Source organism: Diabrotica undecimpunctata, chromosome 4 (assembly GCF_040954645.1).
Source record: "Diabrotica undecimpunctata isolate CICGRU chromosome 4, icDiaUnde3, whole genome shotgun sequence".
Taxonomy (NCBI): Eukaryota; Metazoa; Arthropoda; class Insecta; order Coleoptera; family Chrysomelidae; genus Diabrotica; species Diabrotica undecimpunctata.
In genome coordinates, this window is record NC_092806.1 from 148805566 (window position 1) to 148819770 (window position 14205).

The following is a 14205-nucleotide window of genomic DNA, read 5'->3' on the forward strand; positions in this document are numbered from 1 at the left end:
CGCACCAATAGATCCGAACCTACCGAATGAAAATGTCTGGTCCCAGCAGGACGGAGTAGGATCCCAGTATACTTTAATGGTAAGAACTTACTTAAACGAAATCCTCCTCACTAAATCGATTAGACAAAGAGGTATTACTGAGTGGCCAGCTAAATCGCCAGACCTTACGCACTTTTTTTGGGGTTATCTCAAGAATAAAGTACCTACAATACAGGAAATTAGCATTGCATACCTCAAAAAACGGATAACTATAGAAATAAGGAATATTTTACTTTATGGAATCTCTCAAACTTTAAAGAAAGTTCGGGATAAGTTTTATACTAGACTGTTTTGTTGCCAATAACAAGGTGGGGCATTTATTTTAATGTCTTGAAAAAAATTATAAATAAATTCAAAATTTTACCTTGTAGTATTCATAATAGTTATATGATACATTTCATTGAGATTAAATTTTTTTATTTTATATATATATATATATATATATATATATATATATATATATATATATATATATATGTATAATTAAATATTTTAAAGGAAAAGATCATCCTAATATGGATACTTTAATCATACAAATCATGTAGTAAAGAAAACAAATACTGATCTCATATTGTCTTACTGGAATATGAGATCCTCTCAAGACATCAGTTTTTTAGCCAAATTGGATGTATTCGTAATTAAATGCCCTCGAATGAATAATGTTTAAACAGATTTTATATAATAAATTTAGATATAATTAGATATATGTAGATATAACTAATTACCTTCAATGCAGTATCACATAAGGTAAGTTAAACTCTAGTGATTGGACTCGTTTTAAAGATGAAAAATCATATAACTCTAAACATAAACCGAAAAAAATTAAAAAAAAAACAAATAGAAAAAACTTATAATAAAACCCACCTTTCAATTTATTTAAATGATATTTTTTGTTGTTGAAAATGCAGCGATATATTCACTCTGGTTTAGATTACAGAATATAGGTCGAGCTGCTTTTTGTGTTTTTACCACTCTCAACATACTTTTGAATAATATATATAAAACCAATCTGATCATTTTTCTTTTACATTTAAAGTATTTTAGACTAAATAACTGAATTAAAAAGTAAATATTGTTTGTGGAATAGCATAATCTACTATAAATATAATGAAGATTACATTATATATGTTACCTGATTGTGCGAGGCACCAGGCACTGCAATGTTTATTATCTGTCTACCTTTCTCCTGAAAATAGTATCTTTTTCTTATAAATTCATTATTTCCAATAAGTTAAGACCATAAATGGCTTTTGTGAAATATTTCATTCACCAGTTAAGATCAATAGTACAAAAATTAAAACCCAAACTTAAAAAAAAAACATTTCCCACCAGTTCAACTAAAAGTTTCAGTTCTGGTCAATCCTAAAGTTCTCATTTAATGTCAATTATGTATGACTTGCATACTAACATGCTCGACATTGACTTAAATGTCAAGTCTTAATTACCTATTGAAATGTTCTTGTTTCTTTTTGAGTCCTAAACTCATTAAAATGGTTTATAATCTTAAGGGAATGAATAAAGTTTATAAAAAAAATTATGGGTGATGGAATGGTTCCGAAAAGAATTACAGGTTTTTAAGATGGTGCTGTTCAAGAACAAAAGGGAAGATTACAAAAGTTAAAAAGGTAAAAAACTATACTTGTTTTCTTTGTCTTTCAACAATACTTGAGCAAAGCGAAATGTAGAATAAAAACCATACGCATAATGGAGATGAATATACATAAGTTTAATGAAAAATTAAGGTTAAAAAAGTTTGTGTTCTATACGCATTCTATAATAAAAGTTTATGAATATACTAATAAAATCCATAGATATTAAAAATAGGTCCGGGCCAATAATTTTTGCAACCAAAAGATAGTAGCAGGATGAAATTTATTCAAAAATGTAGAAAATATAACAACGATTAAAAAAACAACATAATTCAGAACCGATCTGAAGTTGGGAAGTAAAAGGCTTACATAACCTCAAAATTTATTCGAAAATTTAAATAATCGACTAAATAACCAAACCAGAAAAAAATTATTTGTTTCACGAAATTTATGTAATTTTAATTTTAATAAACAATGTATTTTTTTTATTTAAAATATATATTTTCCCCCTGATTTCGATTGAATATTGAATAAGTGTACTTATTTTCAACCGAAAATTCTCACGTCAAAATATATGCTTTTTAAAAAAGTCGGTATGCTTTTTGTTCACTTCAAATTTTAAATTTCTGATTAGTAATAAATGAATTATATTACTATGACAAATTTTTTGAGAAATTAAAAGAAAAGGAAAAAATTCGAAACCGAAAATTTTTGTAAAATTCATCATCATTAAAAATATTATTGAGTTTGCGCTTTAATTAGCAACATTTATAAAATAAGGAAAATTTTATCGTATTTCATATTATAAGAGAAAAATTTTTCGACTGGTATGAGAGTTTGTTGCCTGGTAATTTCCGCGAATTAAATTTTGACAGTTAAATCACGAGACGCCAGTTGAGTGGTTTTGTAAAAATTAAAAAAAACTTTTTTTGTGCTCCATCGGGGATTTCCTCGTCCTAGCTTTGGATGGTTTTTAATAGTTGTTCGGTGAATAATGCTTTTAAACTGAGTTTTCTTATTTTTTTGACTACTTTGAAGCCGCCTCTGCTTGGTATCTCTGGTCATTCTTGCACATTTGAAAGATATGTCTGTGAAAGGGTCGACTTTTATGCCAAATTCCGTAAAACTTTTTCTTGTACCTTTTTTGCTGTAGTATTCAACATTGACTTTACACATGACCCTTTATAGTCTTCGCCATTGCCTGTTTCATGTTAAAGGCATAATTCTGAAAAATGTTTGCTAGTTTCGTTATGGTAGTACATTTCTCACCCGTAGAAACTCCAAAAATTGGGTCCAAATAGAGCTTCTGGACATCTGCGTGTTTAATGGACATTTTCCGAAACCAATTTTTTTATTTTTCACCTGACTGACATCCAAATCTTGATTTTTCGTCAAACTGACAAGAATAGAATTACCAGACACTTTCCTGAGAGATCTGTCATAATTTTGTCGCTGTGAAATCATGGGCAGAAAGGAATTTTTCAGTAGGAAACGTGGCGTTACTATGACGTTTTATCAGTTAAAAATAGTGTAGTGAAATAGTGTAGTGAAATAGTCTAAAAAATATGACTGCCGCAGTTTCTTTTAGTAAAAAAGTTAATTTAATAAATTTTAATTATATTTATATCATAGAGAATTACAGAATATAATAAATACGCATGTATTTCAATTCAAAAAATGTATGCTTGAAATCGTACAATCAAATTTAAATACTTTATACTAATTACGTTGTCCATTACAATAATTTTAAATGCATAAATTGTATTATATATATAAATACATTATCTTGTAATGCAACTTCTTATTCATTAGTTTTTGTTTCTTTGATGGCATATTTTTATTGTTAGACATCATCGTCTTCGTTTCCTATATTTTTCCAGTTATATGTTGGTTCTTCATTCACAATTTTGTCGACAATTTGGGAATAAATTTGTGCTTTAAAAAATATTTTCGGCAGCCTCATTTTAGACTGTTACATCCATTTTACAACTGCAGCAAAAAGAGTTGAGCAATATTTGCGGTTAATTTGGAAATAATGCCACGTTAATGTTGTTCCCAACCCCAATCTGTTGCTGTCAGTTCGTTACCCAGCCAAGTTTGAAGTTGATAATACCTATGCCCTGTAACAATGTTGTTCTGCCACAACTTCGGTTTGTGGGAGATTTTTATCATTAGATAAAAGAAAATTTAATTTTTGCCAATTATTATTTTCAGAATCTTAATTGATTCAGTGTTATACTGTTTTTTAATCTATAAATCGATTAGAATAATAGTTCCTTTTTTTTCACTAACTTCTTTGTTTGCTTTTTTTATAAAAAAATATCGGCCAAATTTGGTAAATTTTTATATTGTTTATTAATGAATTAACGATGCTTTTTAATTTTACGTATCCACGTTTGCCGATCTCTTTAAATGATAGAACGTTTTTTAATCTTGAACTAATTTTCTTTGAAATAACACTAGACACAGAAGTAAGAGCATGAAAAGTATTCTTGCCATCAATCGTAAAAGTATTATGAACTGCGTTGTCATAAATAAATTGATTGTATGAATCTGGAGAAAGCGGATAATTGGCAGAATACTTAATAACCGATGGTTCAAAAAAGTTTTCTTATATGATGAAGGTAAACATAATAAGACAATCAGTCAATCAATCTTTAAGAAACGTATTTTTTTTGTGAATCATTGACCACAAACCAAGCAAAATTGAAGATAAAAATAAATAAGTCAATTAAAAATTTTACGTAATGATTAAAAAAAAATTTCAAATTCGAGTTTTTTCTTTTATTTTTATTTTCAAAGGATAGCAAAGGCGATTGGCCATAGTAATGTATATTTTTTAACACCATCAGAGAGTAGAGATTTCAGCGTATTTTATCGATATTAAATCAAAATAAGGGAAAAAATGTTTAAATTTCGAATTTAAATCAAAAAAATTTCAGTGTATTTCAGACATAAAAGCGTAAGTTTTCACCAAATTTTTAAAAATTTTTTTTTTTTGTGAAAGATAAAAATAAAAAACCAAAAACTTGGATATTTGAATTTTTCGCATAAATTTTAAGGTTATGTGAGAAAAGTGTAAACACAAAAGTTGTAGATCTTTTATTACCTACAACTTTTCCATTTAACTTTTTTCCATAGGACTTATAATTTTGCTGGAAATCATGATAAACTAGTTTTTGCCAACAAAAATCGGTTCTACTTCCCAACCTCAGATCGCCAGTAAATTATTTTTCCTTTTATTTTTGTCCTATTTTTTTTTTCTTTTGAATAGTTGTCATCCTAATAGTATTTTTTTTTTCATCTTTTACCATTTTCACCCTGACCAAAAGACCATAATTGTGTAAAAACTTTCATACAGAAAATATTGTGAAATATATTTGTTAAAAATATGTTGAAAATATAAAAATTTATATATATATATATATATATATATATATATATATATATATATATATATAAATATATATATATATATATATATATATATATATATATATATATATCTATATATATATATATATATAAATATATATATATATATATATATATATAGATATATATATATATATATATATATATTATATATTTGTTAAAATTATGATGATTGTTACGCGGTAAATATTACCTTAATTTTGTTTGGATCTGATATTGTATTTAGTATATCTTGCGATTTATCCTAAAAATAGGTTTTATTTGTATAAATTTGTAAACGATTAATTAAAAGTTACCTTAAGATGTAACGGATCTGGAATAATGTTAGGCATATTACCAATTATACCTGCAAGTCTCTTAGGTTTTTCCTAAAAACATTATAGGAAAATAAAATCTCTGCTAATAACAAATATAAATAAAAGAAACTATTTACTCATATCAGCAACATAATTTTTAAAATTATTTTAACTTTCTTCATAAGAAATAATTCTAGCTAATAGTAAATTGTTTAAATTATACCTTTAGGTGTAACGGATCTGGCAAAACGTTAATAAAATCCGTAGTATGATCGACAACATCGCCAAGTTTGCCTGCAAGTGCTTTCGATTTTTCCTGAAAGATTCAGGAAGGTTAAAAGTAGGTTGACAAAGCGGAAAAGAAACAAAATAACCTGACGCCAATATTTTCAAATTAAAAATATTAATAAAAAATATAATACTGGAAGGACTAAGTTGTATTAGACTCCATTGGGACTTTTTAAGGCCTTCAAAGTACTTTCTATCGTCCAGTCCGTGCAGAAGATTGAATCCGAACTATCAAGCTTTCTAGGGGAGCTTGTAACCCTAACCAGTACGTCTGTCAGATTTAGAAGACTTGCTGTAATTTTGTTTTTAATAAACTAAAAAGTCTATTTCTAAGTAGATTCGTAGTAGTTTTCATAGGCTCTCAACTCTTGTCTATAATATGCAACATTTTTAAATAATTTCGCAGTTTTTTAGCTCTTTTATTAATATTTCAGTTTTGTTGACATAAAAAATAGTAGGCATAAAACTGTTGTGCCTACTAATGATGTACCTACTAATGATGTTATTCAAGTAGTTCCATCAAATCTAGATGCCTATTAGAATTTCCAAAATATTCACAGGTCCCCGTATGGTTTAAATTATTGATTAAATCGAATTAAGTAACAGATATTGTTTCACAGTCAACGAAAACTATTTATTGCCCGATAATATTGATATAAAATTATTTTGTTTCCTTTTGTGACTTAAGTACCTTAAGGTTTAAAGGATCGGGGAGATTATCGATAATATTATGGGTATTTTCAACTGCACCAGATATTTTTTCCTAAAATTTGTTTAAATTAGACTTATTTTAGTGTATTGTTAGTTATTGTCTAGTACCTTTAGGTTAAGAGGATCTAGAATGTTGCCTAGAACCTTTCCGGGATCGTGTCTATTTTCTATTATATCTTTAGCCTTATCCTAAAATAAAAAGGCAAAAATAGTACGTAATTAACACTATGTAATGAAGTATTACCTTAAGGTTTAAAGGATCTGGTAGAATACCGATAATATTGTGAGTATTTTCTACTGCACCAGATATTTTGTCCTAAAATTTGTTTAAATTATGATTTTGTTAAGCAAGCATTTATGTTGAATGGTACCTTTAAGTTGAGGGGATCTATTATGTTACCTAAAACCTTTCCTGGCTCGGATTTATGCTCTATTATATCTATAGCCTTATCCTAAAATAGATAAAGGCAAATATAGTACCTAGTTAACACTGTATAACTAAGTAGTACCTTTAGGTGTAACGGATCTAGTATGTTACCTAAAACTGAACCCTGCTCTGATTTATTTTCTATCAGATCCTTAGCTTTATCCTAAAATGTAAAAAAGCTTACTACTTTATTCATATTTATATATTTTAACTAGTACCTTCAGATGTAATGGATCCAGTATATTACCTAAGACTTTACCAGGATCGGACGTGTTATCTATAAGGTCTTTAGCTTTGTCCTAAAATATGCTTAATAGTACTACCCTAATTTTAAGTAAACAATTTTAAAGTACCTTTAGATGAAGAGGATCTAATATATTACCCAAAACCGAACTGTCACCATCTTTATTATCTATTATTTCCTTGGCTTTATCCTAAAATATAGTTACAACTAATACGTTATCTATATGGACGAAGAGTACTACCTTAAGATGCAGCGGGTCTAATAGACCCAATAGATCTCCAGAACTGGACGTTATGTCATTTTCTTTTGATTTTAGAGGATCGGTAACGTTTTCTACGATGTTATGTGCATTTTCAGCAACATCTACTATTTTTTCTGTAAGATCTTTAGCTTTATCCTAAAATATTTTAAATACTAAATTATATCTAGAATATATATATATATATATATATATATATATATATATATATATATATATATATATATATATATATATATATATATATATATATACAGAGTAGAGTAGTACCTTTAAATGCAGGGGATCTAGAATATTACCCAAAAGACTTGAGCCTGGTTTGTCCTCCGATGAGTTGAGTTTATCCTAAAATTTTTAGTGAATGTTAAACCATTAGTTTTTGTCACAAAGACAGTGTCATTAAGGAAAATATAAAAGAGTATTTAGAATTTGCTGTTGTACACATAATTGAGGTTTTAATTTTTGGGCAAGATAGAGTATTTTTTCAAGTTTTGATTGGAATTTGAGGACTAAAAAATATGTTTTAGTTTTAATACCAAAAAATCTTCAAAAAAAGGGTACTTGTTAGACAAACTATGAGTATACAGAAGGTAATTTACCAAAATAAGTATACTATTGGAAGTAGTTTGGCTTGTCAAATAAAAAAATGTTTGAAACAAGTAGCTTTTGATTCAAGGAATTTTTATCCTATGATATTTTAGTTTTGGTTTCGATTTAATCCTCTTTAGTTCTGGTAATAGTAAATCGTACCTTTAATTGTAATAGATCTAGTAAATTTTCAAGCAACTAACTGTTAATATGCTTTTTTGAATTTTTGAATTGTAAATTTTTTATATAAATATAAAAAAACATAAAATACCTAACTCAAAAGGGAAATATCGAACTGTATTGTAGAAGATAAATCGTAGAAAAATGTATGATCAAGTTAATACAAGACAAAATAATATACATGTATAAGTATATTAGTACTAATAATATTAGCAGGTATTAGCAGTATATTATAGCATGTATTGTATCGTACTTTTTAAAGCTTTCGATGTTTGTATTGTTGGTTGCATCAATTTGTATTTTATTATAATTAGTGTGAAGTAATGTGTGTTATGTACCTTTAAATTAAGCGGATCTGTAATATTTTCTACAGCACCAGCAACTTTTTCGTGTAAATCTTTTGCTTTATCCTAAAATAATAGGAAATTGTTATAAGTATCATTATCAGTATTTGGCAAACAAAGTAGTACCTTAAGATGTAGAGGATCTAGTAGATTACCAAGAATATGTTGCGGATTTTCAGTTGTATCATTAGATTTGTCCTAAAATTTTATTTCACAACTATTTTAGCATTATTTTTCTGTAGACAAATACGGAACTTTATTAAATTTGTTATTATGACTTTCATTTACTATGAGGTATTATGATGATTAACTAGAGAAAGATTGAATATTTTTGAATGTTTTAAATCTTTCTAATGCAATATCGTATTTATACTATTTGCAGTAAAGAAAATGTTATTACTCTTCAAACACTTAACAATACTTAACTATAGTCTGGCAAATATTAAGTGAAACTATAAATCAGAAATGACGGGCCGTAAGTGGTCAAATGTAGCTAAAATCACGTGCTCATTAGGAATTTTAGCAAATATTGAATTCGATCATTGGCGGAGCGTAAGAAATATGTTTCCTTGCAGTAACTAACAGTAGAAAAATAATACATTAGGTCTAGTTTATAAAATAAGTTCCTATTAACATTAATAATGTGTCGAATGATCGGATGAGCAAAAGTCGACTATATTCCTAAAGAATACTAGCAACCGCAGATGCTTGTTTGGTCTGTATTTGCATAATATCTTTTATAATCACGTTAAGAATTTATACATCGAAATGTGAAGTTCATGAATGATATTGTTACAATTACATTCTTCTCTACAATTGATTCTACGTATTGCATTGACGGCAGTAAACAGAACAGAACGAAACCAAGTTTATTTCTACGAAAAATTAAATTCTCTTGAATGTCAAATAACCGAGTTAGTCTATTTATTAGCGGAATTAATCAATGACTTGACATTATGTCGAAATGTATTTACACAGCTAAATAAAGATACAACAGATGAATCAACAGCTGACTCAGCAAATAACTCCCACACTCGTTTTTCGACCTTTCGTACAAGGGAACTAGCATTATGTTATGGTAATGGCGTAATCTCATTAAAAGCATTATTTAGCAGACGCTTCACATCTTCAATTTTATAAGTTACATTATGACGTGCCTTTATTTGTACACAGATTAGTCATATGGTGGCAGTTTTAAAACAGTAACACCACGAGCACAAGCCATTCCATCCACTACGTAAGTGATATGATTAGGGCGATGTTGTTTGATTAAACACATCAACTCTACGCTAATTGCATTCTCATAGTACGGAATATTTTTCCAAAGCCATTTTTGCAGTTTAGCCTTTCAGCTGTTTGAGTATGAATTTATTTACTCCGGCGATTATGGTATGATGCATTCTCTATAACGATGACACAGTTATCTTCAACATGTTGCAAAATACATTGAAACCAGTGTTCGAAACGATCTGCGTTCATGTCATTAAGGTAATCACCGGTTTGTATTCTGTTAAAAAAATTAAACCTCTGACTTAAAAAGCCGCTGTCACTTTCAATATGGTTCACTATGAGTCTACTTTACCTGTCGGTCCTCGGAATCCGTGAGATAGACTATTAACAAAAGCCTGCCGATACAATATTATCAGTCCACATATTTTTAACAGTATGTCCAACATTGACCCAAGTTTTGTCTAAATAATAGATTACGTTATGTAATGATTTCAGGTTTCTCTATCAACGCTGCATTATTGTTGTACTTAGAATAAATAAATTCCAATTTATATAACTGATCACGCTTATGAGTAATTTCACTTATTATTTGCCAGACTCATAACTCATTCTGTATTATTTATTGTATGATTTCATTTTTTTATTATAATTAATGTAAAAATTTTGTACTATGTACCTTTAAATTAAGTGGATCTACAATATTGTCCACAGCACCCGCAACTTTTTCGTGTAAATCTTTTGCTTTATCCTAAAATATTAAGAATTTGTTATAAGTACCGTTATCAATATTTGAAAATAAAATAATACCTTAAGATGTAGAGGATCTAGTAGATTACCAAGAATATGTTGCGGGTTTTCAGTAGAATCATTACTCTTTTCCTAAAAATTATTTAAAAACTATTTTTCTGTAGAGAAAACATAACAAAAGTTAGTAATTTGGTTAAATTTCTCAATATTTTTTTATTTACCATCAGAATTAAATTACGAATGATATTACTAAAGAAAGAATGATCAATGTTTTATAGTGCAACATCGTATTTATACCATCAGGAGTGCAGGAGATGGTACTACTCTTCGACCACTTAACAATTCATAACTGTTATAATAATTAAATAGTATTATAATTTCTCAGAAAAATTCATTCATTATTTTGTACTTTAACAATTTTCAAATCACCCACTACTGATATTATTGATAACGCGAATTCACTTTGTATTATATTTGATGAAATGTTATTGTGGTATATACCTTTAAATTAAGTGGATCTGTAATGTTTTCCACAGCACCTGCAACTTTTTCGTGTAAATCTTTTGCTTTGTCCTAAAATACAAGAAATGTTTGTAAACATCGTTGACAATCTTTGACAAAGTAGTACCTTTAGATGTAATGGATCTAGTAGATTGCCCAGTATATGGCGTGGTTTTTCAGCTGAATCATTAGTTTTTTCCTAAAATTATGTAAAAATATATTTTAAAATTTTTTTTTCTGTAAAGAAAACATATGTATCATGCAGATTATTGCTATTATATCTGGATGAAGAATGTTTTTTTTTTAAATTTTTTAAATATTTCCAGTGTTATATTATATTTATAAAATCAGAAGCGAATAAGACAGTACTCTTCGACTACTTTTCTATTCAATAATTTTTGATTAACGATATTTTATCGATGACATCAGATCCAGACAATACTATAAGAAATACGTGAGATCTAGATTCGATAAAAGGATCACAGAAACTGTAACATCAAATACTTTCCCGAAAGGGTGCTCATAATATAAGAAGATTCTTATATAATACTTACAAATTGACTATGTGACACAAAAATATTCGAGATATCCACTACTTTTTATTCAGAAACATATTTGATCAATTGAAATACGACTAAAATATTTATGTCTTCAACCTTCAATTAAGAGTCCATTTCAAACTTTTCATACAGACTGAAGGCCCTATAGTAAAATGTAGAAAAAAATATGAAAGAAAATAGCACAGCATTTCACTGATAAATGATCTATTTAAACAATCTAAATGACGATGAAAGATACCATCAAAGATTATTATCGATTTTAAATTAAAATATTTTTCCGTCGACCGTCCATTTATGATCAATTTTAACACCATCAAAACCATTGATTAATGACCCCTATTAATGAATGATTTTCTATTAATGAACGATTTCATTATAGGCAACACAACATACATTGCTTACATAAATTAATTAAACGGTCTGTGATTGGCAGTGACCTGTGGTGTAGGCAACCAAACATATACCTATTTATATTCCCACTAAAAAATTTAAAATTATTTTTTATAAAAATAACTAATGTTCCACACAGCCAGTTGGCATAAATACGTTTTCCAAAACCTTCCGTTATTGCTAAATTCTTAAAATTATAGCACCCGCATCTCTACACTGGGCATTGTTTTAGACGTTCCGTTTCCTCAATACTGTATGACAGTGGTGCAGACTTTTCAGCTATTAAAAGACTAGGTGGCTGGAAATCGACTGCTGTAGCAGAAGGGTATAATTCTATGTAGAATAAACTTTAGACGGCTGAAAAACTCTTGGGACAAAATACCACTAAATCTTGTCAAAGTGCTTCCTTCAACACCACCGCTTCTTTTTCTATCACAGAATTTACAGAGGTCCAAGAAGATTTTAATATAAATTTGTCAAAATGCTATACAGCAGATAATCATTTATCAGTACCTTCCTTTAATGTCATTAATTGTACTATTTCTAATATTAACGTTTACAACAATAAAACTACCAGTAAGGAAAATTAAACTTTGGATAAAGTTAATGAAAGCTGAAAAAATTGTTGTTTATCGGTAAGTTCATTAAAATTTAAACTAAGATATCTTTATTTCTGAAAAGTACGCTCGACGGAAAAGGTGTGTACCGAACTCGTGAATTAAAATGGCTATTAACATTCTCTAACATTAACGCGCTCGCTCCGCTCACTAGTTAAAATATCTCAATTGTTAATCGTCCTTATTATCACACTTATTAGTTAAATAACTATTATACTAAGATACCTGTTAATACACAGTTGTTATTTTAATATACTTCTTTGTGTAATTTTATAGCAGATTAATAAGTAGATATAATTCAAAAGACGATACCTTTAAAGGATCAGCTATATTTTCTACAGCATCAGCCACTTTTTCTTTCACTTCTTTTGCTTTATCCTGTAAGAATACAGAATTATTCGCGAGTTTATGATTAGCGGTAGATGCAGTCGTACCTTCAGATTAAGTGGATCTAGAATATTGCCCAAGAGATCAACTGGTTTAGGTTTACTTTGCTGTGATAGTGTATCAGTCAGTTCTTTTGCTTTATTCTGGATAAAAAAATATTAAAATCTAATTCTAAAAGATCTAGCCATCAAAATCATAATTGGTAGTGCAATGTGACATTTATTTTTCATTGATTGTAAACGATGTATGTCATATCAAAATTGTACCACAATGTTAAAGAGACTAAACATAAACAAATAATTTTCTACAATCTAGTTAAAATTTTACATTTGCGGTGATTTGTTGACATTTTTACGTCACCTTTATGTTGTGCGATATTTTAGTTCTATCAGATTGTATAGTAACTATGAATATACCCGCCTTTTGTTATAAGATCCTCATTGAATTACAACATTAAATTATTTCAGTTTCATAAACTAGACACATTACTTTTATTGATATTTGTGTTTCTGAATCAACGTAAATCAATTAGAGCATCGAGTCTAAGGATAAAGAAATATCAGGTAATTGCTTTCGCTAACTATGTTATATAGATCAAGCGAATTATGCAATATATTTGAAAGTACAGCAAGAAGAATGAACTAGTAGAAGATCTACGAAATCAAAACAAAATTCGACAGTTTTACGGAAGTCTAAACAAAATGAGCAAAGAGTTTAAGCCAAGAATAAGAGCTGTAAGGATAGAAAGGTTAATATCCTAATCAATATGGCCCTTATTTGAAACTCATAAATCTTAAATTTTTTGGCAAAATTTATTGGTCATCTTAACGAAAAAGCAGATAACATTAGCAGATCCAAATTGAAGTCTATTCAATCAAAAAAAGCCCACCTACCATTAGCGATATTTCCCAATCCATTAAAAAGCTTAAGAATAATAAATCACCAGGAAGTGATTAAATTTACAGTGAACTCTACGAGAATGGTGGCGATGCCCTTTTTATTTCTTTTGTTTATATTAATTTTTATTTAGTCATCATCTCTTTTAGGAAGGTACTATTATGTTTATGTATTTTCTTCTTTACGCACCGTCTCTTTTAAGGAGGTTGTTTATCAGTAAGGCCACTGTGCTCTTACTGGAGCTGTGAGTAGTTCTACGGAATTGCATTTATATCACTTTCTTAGATTATTTAGACAGTTCTTCAATACTCCTATTTTCCTTAATTTTTTCTTGTATCATTATCTGAAATAGCAAATACATATCTCCTTCCATCACTTACCTTTAATATTGTAACTTTCTTTGCGATTTTTAAATTATTTCTTCTTAGGATAATATAATTTTACCAAACATCTAAATACCCACTACGATGTTAAAA

General features: G+C 28.3%; 1 protein-coding gene across 1 annotated transcript in view; it reads right to left on the reverse strand.

Moving 5' to 3' along the window:
• Positions 1 to 14205, reverse strand: part of LOC140438999 (uncharacterized) — a 47595-nt gene that overhangs the window by 18359 nt on the left and 15031 nt on the right. The window contains exons 31-51 of the mRNA XM_072528633.1: positions 12880 to 12975; positions 12758 to 12823; positions 11006 to 11077; positions 10879 to 10950; positions 10438 to 10509; positions 10307 to 10378; positions 8527 to 8598; positions 8395 to 8466; positions 7559 to 7633; positions 7271 to 7426; positions 7139 to 7219; positions 7004 to 7084; positions 6868 to 6948; positions 6730 to 6810; positions 6603 to 6674; positions 6467 to 6547; positions 6339 to 6410; positions 5583 to 5675; positions 5360 to 5431; positions 5257 to 5307; positions 1172 to 1225 (exon numbers count right to left, since the gene is read on the reverse strand). Of these exons, the coding sequence (XP_072384734.1) occupies positions 1172 to 1225; positions 5257 to 5307; positions 5360 to 5431; positions 5583 to 5675; positions 6339 to 6410; positions 6467 to 6547; positions 6603 to 6674; positions 6730 to 6810; positions 6868 to 6948; positions 7004 to 7084; positions 7139 to 7219; positions 7271 to 7426; positions 7559 to 7633; positions 8395 to 8466; positions 8527 to 8598; positions 10307 to 10378; positions 10438 to 10509; positions 10879 to 10950; positions 11006 to 11077; positions 12758 to 12823; positions 12880 to 12975 (1644 nt within the window). The remainder of the gene's footprint in view (positions 1 to 1171; positions 1226 to 5256; positions 5308 to 5359; positions 5432 to 5582; positions 5676 to 6338; positions 6411 to 6466; positions 6548 to 6602; positions 6675 to 6729; positions 6811 to 6867; positions 6949 to 7003; positions 7085 to 7138; positions 7220 to 7270; positions 7427 to 7558; positions 7634 to 8394; positions 8467 to 8526; positions 8599 to 10306; positions 10379 to 10437; positions 10510 to 10878; positions 10951 to 11005; positions 11078 to 12757; positions 12824 to 12879; positions 12976 to 14205) is intronic.